Source organism: Passer montanus, unplaced genomic scaffold (genome assembly GCF_014805655.1).
Source record: "Passer montanus isolate IOZ18808 unplaced genomic scaffold, ASM1480565v1 scaffold27, whole genome shotgun sequence".
Lineage (NCBI taxonomy): Eukaryota > Metazoa > Chordata > Aves > Passeriformes > Passeridae > Passer > Passer montanus.
In genome coordinates, this window is record NW_024367372.1 from 590 (window position 1) to 10,488 (window position 9,899).

The 9,899-nt window shown below is 52.2% G+C and overlaps 2 protein-coding genes across 2 annotated transcripts; both read right to left on the reverse strand.

Annotated features, from left to right (window-relative positions):
- Positions 1–200: 200 nt before the first annotated feature.
- On the reverse strand, positions 201–1,928 carry LOC120503756 (inositol 1,4,5-trisphosphate receptor-interacting protein-like 1). Its single transcript, XM_039712622.1, has 2 exons — positions 1,823–1,928; positions 201–1,576 (listed from the first exon to the last, which is right to left on the reverse strand). Exons 1-2 carry the CDS (start codon positions 1,926–1,928, stop codon positions 201–203), a joined length of 1,482 nt encoding a protein of 493 aa, XP_039568556.1.
- A 3,938-nt stretch (positions 1,929–5,866) lies between these two features.
- On the reverse strand, positions 5,867–7,453 carry LOC120503868 (inositol 1,4,5-trisphosphate receptor-interacting protein-like 1). Its single transcript, XM_039712905.1, has one exon. It carries the CDS (start codon positions 7,451–7,453, stop codon positions 5,867–5,869), a length of 1,587 nt encoding a protein of 528 aa, XP_039568839.1.
- Positions 7,454–9,899: the final 2,446 nt, after the last annotated feature.

The window sequence follows — 9,899 nt, forward strand, 5'->3', positions numbered from 1 at the left end:
GAAATGATCATCAATCGTGTTCCTTCCACGGACAAGGAGAGGCTTCATCCATTGACTCATCCCAGGCCAGCAGTGCTGATTTGTTCTCTTGGTCATTTTTGTCCTGTTTGCTTTTTCTTCTTTCAGTCCCACATTCCCACTTCTTCCATGCTCTAAATTTTGCCCCTTTTCAAGGGCCAGGAACAGCTCCATTTTGCAGGTCAGGTTTCATGACTTTGGCCCTGCATGACGGCACGTCTTCTATTCATGTGCTTTTTCAAAATGGTCTTCATGATGTAGGTGGAAAAGCCAAAGCCTAGCGGAAGACCGGTGAAGAACTGCAGGCATTTGAGGTGCAAGCTGTCAGGGGGGGCCTGCCTGGCAATGTGCTGGAAGAACTCAGCCTCTGCCACAGCGTAACACTCGGGCCAGGTTGTGCTTGCTGTGTAGGCCTCTCTGGGCTGGCTGCACACAAAGACTGCTGAGTCACCTCTCCGCACCCCGAAGAGCATCTCAATCGTGAAGATTTCCTTGCTGTTGGTCATATTGAGTTGGCAGGAGCGTGTGGAGGGCAGCAGTGTTAAATGCCAGTTGTGTGACTGAGGTAAAACTGGCCAGATTGCTCTCACCAGCTGGCGGAACCAGCGGGCAGTTTTCTGCACGTCGAGGTAGGAGTTGGTGCACAGGGTGTCTAGGAGGCTGGGATCCTGATTGCTCCTCAGCTCCTCCTCGGGGTGGTGCAGGAAGCACAGCATGTCCTCAGCCTGCTGCTCCCTGCTGCAGGTGCACTCCAGCTGCACGCGGACACGGAAGTTCCTCACGTGCCTCTGCTCTTCACTCTCCAGCTCCAGGTGGAAGCTGTGGCCTCGGGGAGGAGTCATGGGGATGAGCACGCTGTAGACGACATCCTGCTCACGGGGACTCCAGCCTTCAAAGGCACTGCCCACCCCGATGGCTCGTTGCAGGACTGGGTAGAAGCTGTTGGACAAGACATGCCCAAAGAAAATTGTATAATTATCCATGAGCTGAGTTGTCCATTCACAGCCTCTCTGCAGGTCCTGTACAGGCCACTGGATGCGCTCCATTATAACTTGTCCAACGTGATCATCAAAATCATATTCTAGGGCTTCATTTGCAACATTATGGTTGTGTTCTGCAATTACAGCCGCATTGACATCTTCATTTCCGATATTGTCTTCTTCATTTGCCCCAACGTTTCGCACTTCCTCTTCATTGGCAACACGGTTTCCTTCCTCATACTCCTCTCTCCTCTGGCTGCTTTTCCACCCAATGAACCACAGGACCAAGACAAGGTCCAGGAGCACAGCAACAGCTAAGAGCTGCAAGAGCTGCACCTGCTTCCCCTGCTCCGGGGTGAGCTGTTCCACCTCCTGCTCCACCTGAAGCCTCTCCCATTCCAGATGCATGGCACGCGCTTCCATGCGCAGGCGGGTTTCCTCATCCAAACCGTCAGCCACGGGCTGTGGGTACTGGATGAGGCTTTTCAACACCACGAAAAGGAATACCATGGGATCCATGATCTGCAGGAGCAGGGAGAGAATGCCGTGAGTGGGAGGGAAATGCAGAGAACTACTGGCTGCAGGGGGGAGGAGAGTATCCTCAGGGAGCTGGGCGCAGGAAGGACAGGGCCCCACACAGACAGCATGCAGGCAGCAAGGCCTGTCGCACTGCCCCAGCAGCTCCAGCTCCAGCCCTGTGGCCTGCCCAAGCTTCTCCTAGGAGGGGCTGTCCCTGCATGCAGAGGGAGAAGCCAGACCCAGGTGCAGCGTTTCTGCCCCAGCCCTTGTTCCCAGCCCAGCCTCCCCGCCACGTGTGCACTCACCGCTTGCCAAGGCAATGCAGAGCCACGTTAACCTGCTGGAGCCTATTTTCAGCTGCCCCCATTGTGACACGTCCCCCATGATGTCACACGTGTCACAGCACGTCATAGTCCAACCAACCCCACCCTTTTTTCGCTGAGCTAACTCCTGGCTCAGGCACAAGAGTGGCCCAGGTGTTCTGCTTAGGGCTGCCCTTGACTGAAGCTTTTCCAAAGAACTGCCATTCTTGTCTCTTTTGCCATTATTTTCATCTGCCCCTCCTTGGCAAGCTCACTGATATCCCTTTTGGAAGGCAACGTGGAGGGTCGTTGAGTCTAACCTGTGACTCCTCACTGGTTGAGTTACACTTGAATCTGGAACTGAGTGTGGTTGAAAAAGTCGCTCACGATCACGCAGTGCAACTGCAAACTTAACACTGCCTACCGCTCCAATCGGCCAGGTCCCCAAATGCCACATGCACACCACTTATAAACCTTTCTGAGGGTGGTGACCCAGCCATTTCCCCAGGCAGCCTGTTCCCAAGCTTGACATCCTTTTTGTTGAAGGAATATTTCCTAGAGATACAAGCTAAAGCTCCTGTGACAAAACTTGAAGCCATTTCCTCTGCTCATATTGTTTGTTCCCTGGGCTGATAGAATGGCCCACACTTAGCTACAACCTGCCTTCATCTGCATCGTGTCAGGCTGTTGGGCTGTGAAATCAGCTCCTGGCAGAGGAGAGAAGGGTGGTGCATTTGCACTGCACTTCCCACCACCCAGTGGGACAAAATGGGTTCTGGATGGGCAGAAGCGCTTCACGTTGCCCAGAAGGGTTTCCATGTGAGGAGAACCTTTGTGCCAAATACATCAGCCAAGGGAATTCATCCTCTTCCAAGCAGAAGGGAAAACCAGATTTTTCCTTGTAGAAAATTGGAAGGTTTGGAGGGAAAGTCAGTGCTGGAATGAGCCCGGATGTCCAGGTGGATTTTGCTATCCTGCAAGGCCACCCTGTGAAGAGGGGATGGATCTCGGCAGCCATCCAGCTTTGGCCACAGCTTTCTGCCCTTGTGTCTCTGGAGCCTTGGAGGGGAAGGCTGCATGGCTGGCGGTGCCTTTCAGCAGCTCTCCTGCTACCAGTCCTGGCTGCCCCAAGGCTCTTTGGACTCAGCACAGGCTGGAAGAAATGATCACCTGGCTTTGGAGACCCCTGAGACCAGTATGGATGATGAGTGTGCAGAGAAGACACAATCAGGACAATACAGCTGCTTCTCTCAGCCATCAGTTGCAGAAAATTCAAATGTCGTCGTTTGGGGCCTTGGTTGTGTTTTGTTTGGAGCTTTTTCCCCCACAGCAAAACCTGTGGCTTTTGCCATGTTGCACACCTGGATTGGAGTGGTCCACTCTCAGTGCTGCCTAGATGGAACTCAGAATTGTGCCTTTGCCCCTCTCTTTCCCCCCATTACGATGTGTCAGTTGAAGACATTGCTGGGTAACAGCGTTTCTCTTTTCTCACCTTGTGCTCAGGAGCTGGGAGAGCCACCCACCCCCCTCTCCTGCCACAGCTTGACTCTGCAAGGGTTCTGCAGTAGGGTAAGGTGGCATGTTGCCAGTGGCTCAGCTGCCGGCACTGGTGCTAGCCAAGGTGGGAGACTCATCTGTGTGGCTGAGTCACCTCACAGCTGCCAGCATCTGGGCTGTGTCCCGCCCCACATTGTGTCTGTCATCAAGTCAGAGGGCACGATACTGACACTGACAAGTCCACCTGTAAGCTATGTCCCCAGGTGCTACCTTCAGACATTCCTGAAGTGCCTCAATCAATGACAATTCCACCAATTCCATGGGCAGCCAGTGCCAGTGCTTGACAACACTTTCAGAGAAGAAATTTTTCCCCAATACCCAATCTAAGCCGACCCCTGGCAGAACTTGAGGCTGTTTCCTCTTGTTCTCTCCCTTGTTTCCTGGGAGCAGAGGCTGACCTGCACCAGGCTCACCCTCCAGTCTGGGAGCTGCAGAGAGTGAGAAGGTTCCTGTCTGATGCTGCCTGTGACTGCAGCCGTGTGTGCCCCGCTCTCACTGTGGCCGGCACTGGCGGCCCTGCTGTCCTGCTCCCGGAGCCCTGTCCCCGGGCAGAGCCGTTCCCGGGCCGGGTACGGCCCCATGGGCTGCTCCCTGCTGCGGCCTGGGCTGGCCCCAGAGCAGGGTCCCCGTGCGAGTGGCCCCAGGCCGGCCGCGTGTCCCCAGCCGGCTGTGCCCGGGCAGCTGCCTCAGCCGTGAGGGCCGCAGAGCTGCGGGAGCCCACGGCTCTCTGCCGGCCGCCCTGCAGAGCTCCCAGCTGCAGCTGGCAGGGCCTGAGCGCCCGCCCTGCGCCCTGCCGCAGGCACGGACGGGCCAGGCCCCGCTTGCTGCCCTCATGGCGGCACTCCTGGCCCCAGCGCTCTCCAGGGCCTTCTCCAGGGGCACCTTCCTGCGGCCTTTGAGTCCCTGCCCGGGAGCCAGCAGAGACCTGCAGAGGGGCTGTTGCCAAGGGCCTGCAGGGACAGCGCCGGGGCCAGCGGCTTCCCAGCGACACAGGAAGGGCGGCCTTAGGCTGGAGATGGGCAAGGAATTCTGGCCGCGGAGGCTGCTTGGGCCTGGCCCACGCTGCCCACAGAAGCTGTGGCTGCCCCATCCCTGGCAGTGTTCCAGGCCAGCTTGGATGGGCCTTGGGGCGATGTGGCCTGGCGGAAGGTGTCCCTGCCCTTGGGAACAGGGCTGGAACAAGACCATTTCAAAGGGCCCTTCCAAGCCAAGCCATTCTGGGATTCTATGATCAGAGGGGCTGGGGGCAGCTCGGCTCAATTTCTGTATAGAGCCAGAGTAGCACTCTCAGGTTGATTTCAAGGAGTCTGTTCATGAGCCCAGGTTAACTGTGTGTGGCATCTACCACTACTATAGGCCTGGCTGAGGTCAATAAAGTCTTGCACACTCCAGATTTTGCAGAATTGCATTTTATTGAAACAAGAGGAAAGCAGTTTCAAGCTTGCCACTCATAAATGCCCTAACTCTAGAGAATTAATATGGGTCGCAACAGATAGCGAGACTAAATATGGCTTTTCATGTGTATAAAAGTTATATCATATATATAATATATTATATGCATTGGGTATATAGTACATATTAAACAAATATATAAATATATAATGTATACAGAATGTATATATTCTATGCATGTTATATACGTTATAAATATATCTTCTTAATGAAAAACCTTCCAGATATAAATGCACAAAGAAATCGAATGTGTCACAACAGGTACTGACACTAAATTGATGTTCTACTGTTACTATTTAAATGTAATTACACTTTCAACTCTTCAAATTTACATTTTAGCATGCCATAAATAACTAAATATTTCATACCTTTGACATTATCCATATTTCTATATTATTTTATGAAAATTAACAAGAACATGTAATTTATAAAACTTATAGTATATAATAATTATACACTAGAAATATATGAAATAAGCATCTAGATTATTATGTCTGGCAAATTTCCGGAGTGCTCCATCACTTTTTCCAATGCACATGCAAAGGTGTTCCGTCCACAAACAAGGAGAAGCTTCATGCATTGACTCATCCCGGCCCAGCAGTATTGATTTGTCCTCTTGGTTGTTTTTGTCCTGTTTGTTTGTTCTTCTTTCGCTCCTACATTCCCACTTCTTCCATGCTCTAAATTTTGCCCCTTTTCAAGGGCCAGGAACAGCTCCATTTTGCAGGTCAGGTTGCATGAATTTGGCCCTGAATGTACGGCACGTCTTCTATTCATATGCTTTTTCAGCACTGGCAGAGTTCACACGTAAGCAGGGGGCTAATGACATCCTTCTCTTGGAAAATGAAACTATAAAAGGAGGTAGAAAAACCCCTCCTGTAGCCCTTCTCTTGCTGACATAGCAGGACATGCTGTGGGACCTTCACCAGAGACTTTGCATGCATCCTCTTCTCCTTAAAGCACCAAATGAGCACTGCAAGGTGGCTCTCTCCTGCCAGTAGCGCGGCTGATGCCAGCAGCACAAGCACAGCTCTGTGCTCATAGCCATGACTCCTCCCCTTCATTCGGTATATCCACACCACGAACGATTCTTTTGAACCACTTTTCTAGAACGTCGTACTCATAGAGCGCATGGGTGTGGGCATCCGGCTGCTGCTCCAGGCGATGGAAGAGATTGTATGGCTCAGCCCTTTGAACATCAGCGGGTAACTTGATGTCCTGAGGAAACCTCTGGTTGCCCACAATGAAGTGCTGGAGGCGTTTTTCTCTCAGACATAAGTGCAGGTGTTTGATGATATCCTGCAGTCGTTCCAGGAGGTTCCTCCTGCGCCACGCTGAGACGGGTGCGACACTGAGCAGGTGCATGACAATGGTCTTCATGGTGTAGGTGGAAAAGCCAAAGCCCAGCGGAAGACGGGTGAAGAACTGCAGGCATTTGAGGTGCAAGCTGTCTGGGGGTGCCTGCCTGGCAAAGTGCTGGAAGAACTCAACCTCTGCCACAGCATACGACTCGGGCCAGGTTGTGCTTGCTGTGTAGGCTTCTCTGGGCTGGCTGCACACAAAGACAGCTGAGTCACCTCTCCGCACCCCGAAGAGCATCTCAATCCGGAAGATTTCCTTGCCGTAGGTCACCTTGAGCTGGCAGGAGCGTGTGGAGGGCAGCAGTGTTAAATGCCAGTTGTGTGACTGAGGCAAAGCTGCCCAGACTGCTCTCACCAGCTGGTGGAACCAGCGGGCAGTTTTCTGCACGTCGAGGTAGGAGCCGGTGCACAGGGTGTCTAGGAGGCTGGGATCCTGATTGCTCCTCAGCTCCTCCTCGGGGTGGTGCAGGAAGCACAGCATGTCCTCAGCCTGCTGCTCCCTGCTGCAGGTGCACTCCAGCTGCACGCGGACACGGAAGTTCCTCACGTGCCTCTGCTCTTCACTCTCCAGCTCCAGGTGGAAGCTGTGGCCTCGGGGAGGAGTCATGGGGATGAGCACGCTGTAGACGACATCCTGCTCACGGGGACTCCAGCCTTCAAAGGCACTGCCCACCCCGATGGCTCGTTGCAGGACTGGGTAGAAGCTGTTGGACAAGACATGCCCAAAGAAAATTGTATAATTATCCATGAGCTGAGTTGTCCATTCACAGCCTCTCTGCAGGTCCTGTACAGGCCACTGGATGCGCTCCATTATAACTTGTCCAACATGATCATGCGAATCATATTCTAGGGCTTCATTTGCAACATTATGGTTGTGTTCTGCAATTGCAGCCGCATTGAAATCTTCATTTCCGATATTGTCTTCTTCATTTGCCCCAATGTTGCCCACTTCCTCTTCGTTGGCACCACGGTTTCCTTCTTCAGCCTCCTCTCTTCTCTGGCTGCTTTTCCACCCAATGAACCACAGGTACAAGACAAGGGCCAGGAGCACAGCAACAGCTAAGAGCTGCAAGAGCTGCACCTGCTTCACCTGCTCCTGGGTGAGCTGTTCCACCTCCCGCTGCAACTGAAGCCTCTCCCATTCCAGGTATTTGGAACGCGCTTCCATGCGTAGACGTGTTTCCTCATCCAAACCGTCAGCCACGGGCTGTGGGTACTGGATGAGGCTTTTCAACACCACGAAAAGGAATGCCATGGGATCCATGGTCTGCAGGAGGAGGGAGAGAAGGCCGTGAGTGGGATGGAAATGCAGAGAGCTACTGGCTGCAGGGGGGAGGAGAGGATCCTCAGGGAGCTGGGCGCAGGAAGGACAGGGCCCCACACAGACAGCATGCAGGCAGCAAGGCCTGTCGCACTGCCCCAGCAGCTCCAGCTCCAGCCCTGTGGCCTGCCCAAGCTTCTCCTAGGAGGGGCTGTCCCTGCATGCAGAGGGAGAAGCCAGACCCAGGTGCAGCGTTTCTGCCCCAGCCCTTGTTCCCAGCCCAGCCTCCCCGCCACGTGTGCACTCACCGCTTGCCAAGGCAATGCAGAGCCACGTTAACCTGCTGGAGCCTATTTTCAGCTGCCCCCATTGTGACACGTCCCCCATGATGTCACACGTGTCACAGCACGTCATAGTCCAACCAACCCCACCCTTTTTTCGCTGAGCTAACTCCTGGCTCAGGCACAAGAGTGGCCCAGGTGTTCTGCTTAGGGCTGTCTGCCTTTGACTGAAGCTTTTCCAAACAACTGCCATTCTTGTCTCTTTTGCCATTATTTTCATCTGCCCTTCCTTGGCAAGCTCACTGATATCCCTGTGGGAAGGCAACGTGGAGGGTCGTTGAATCTAACCTGTGACTCCTAAGTGGTTGAGCTACCCTTAAATCTGGAACTGAGTGTGGTTGGAAAAGTCGCTCACAATCCCACCGTGCAACTGCAAACCTAAAACTTCCTACGCCATTAATCAATTGAGTCCCCAAATATTCCATGCCTTTTCAACCTCTCCAAGGGAGGTGACTCAGCTATTTCCCTAGGCAGCCTGTTTCCCTGCTTGGTTTTAGTTTTCATGAAAGCATTTTTCTGAGATCCAGTCTAAATATCTACATTTGATGCAACTTGAGATCATTTTTCTTGGTCTTATTTGTTGTTTCCTTGAGTCACTGATCTCCAAGGGAGGTGACTCACCTAGTTCCCTAGGCAGCCTGTTGCCATGCTTGATATTATTTTTCATGAAAGTATTTTTCTAAGATCCAATCTAAATATCTGCATTTGATGCAACTTGAGGTCGTCGTTTTCCTAGGTCTTATTTGTTGTTTCCTTGAGTCACTGGACTAGTGGAATCCTCAGACAAGTCCCTCCTTAGCCTAAGGTTTTGTCAACAGCTCATATTTAAGAAATCTCTCTGGCCTGCAAGGTCTAAAGATCAAGTCTATTTCTAAAATGAATTATTTCTTAAACAGACAGGAGATAAGAGATAAACAATCTCCGTCAGAGTTGCTTACTACTCAATATAAAACTAAAAGGAACTAGAAGTTGATTACAGCATAACAAACAATGCACAACATGAAGGTACCTATATTAAAGCTTGGCAAAGAAACAGCATTGATCAGGAGTCAAATGTTACACACCACAGCGTTGATAAGAATGCGGATTCCTTTCACTTAACCTCCACGGCAGTAATTGCAGAACACGTGTCCTTGTCCACAAGGGAAACCCCACCCATTTCCAGAGAAATGTATAGAAAATTTCTGCTTTGTGCAACTTCGATATGGCTTTTAGGAGCTCTAAAGTGAGGTGCCTGTCAGTCAGAAATCCAGCTTCTCTTTCCAGATCTCACTTCAACAGTAAGATGTTTCCTGGCAGCTGGGAGATGCCAGCCCACTGTTAGCCCCACGGCGCCAAAAGAGTTCAAGGCAAGACTGATGGTCCTGTTTGAATTACCCGAGCGGTTAACAAAGCAGGGATCAGCTCTTGAGCGGAATGAGATGCCCCTGCCACACCAGGGAGAATAAATCCACCCCCATCTGGCTACAACCTCCCTTCAGGGAGCTGTAGAGAACCAGAAGGTCCCCTCTGAGGCACTTTTCCTGTCTGCTAAACACCCCACTATTGCAGCGGGCGGTGTTAAGGGTGCCGTGACCTTCCCAAAGAAGCCTCTTAAAAAAGGCACCTGGCCGTCTGTGCACACGCCGGGTGATTTCAGCTCTTTTATGATCCGAGCGACGCAGAAGAAGAGATGGGGTCTTTGTGTGCAGTTCCAAGGGGGGCCTCTATTGAGCTTCTTCCTTGAAATGGTCCAGGGATGAAGAGCCACTCAGGCAGGGAAAGCAGGCATTTCTACAGGGATCTTGAGCAGCGGGACAGAACACTAGGGTCAACAGGACGAGGGCACAGGGGTGGAGCCAGGGGGAAGGGCCAATGGGATACATTGGATCTGCATGTCACAACAAGGCCTGCTGGGAGAAGCCTTTTTCCCCACCCTGACAGCTGGTTATGGCTTTAGGGGGTTTCCCTCCAGGGGAGCACAGTGGATTCTCTCCCTGTTGGCCCAGCAGCCTCCAGACCCCACCTACCTCAGCCCTTCTTCACCAGACTTGCGCTCTTATAGAAACATTTCTGATAACAAGGACTAGCATTTGTGGACATCAATACCCTTGAAACTACATGCTAAC

Excerpts from the sequence above, each read along its gene's own strand:
- LOC120503756 (XM_039712622.1), bottom strand. The coding sequence starts at position 1,928 with ATGACGTGCTGTGACACGTGTGACATCATGGGGGACGTGTCACAATGG. Across the intron at positions 1,577-1,822 it reads CTGCATTGCCTTGGCAAGCG|CCAGTAGTTCTCTGCATTTC; the intron begins GTGAGTGCACAC and ends TCCCCCCTGCAG.
- LOC120503868 (XM_039712905.1), bottom strand. The coding sequence starts at position 7,453 with ATGGATCCCATGGCATTCCTTTTCGTGGTGTTGAAAAGCCTCATCCAG.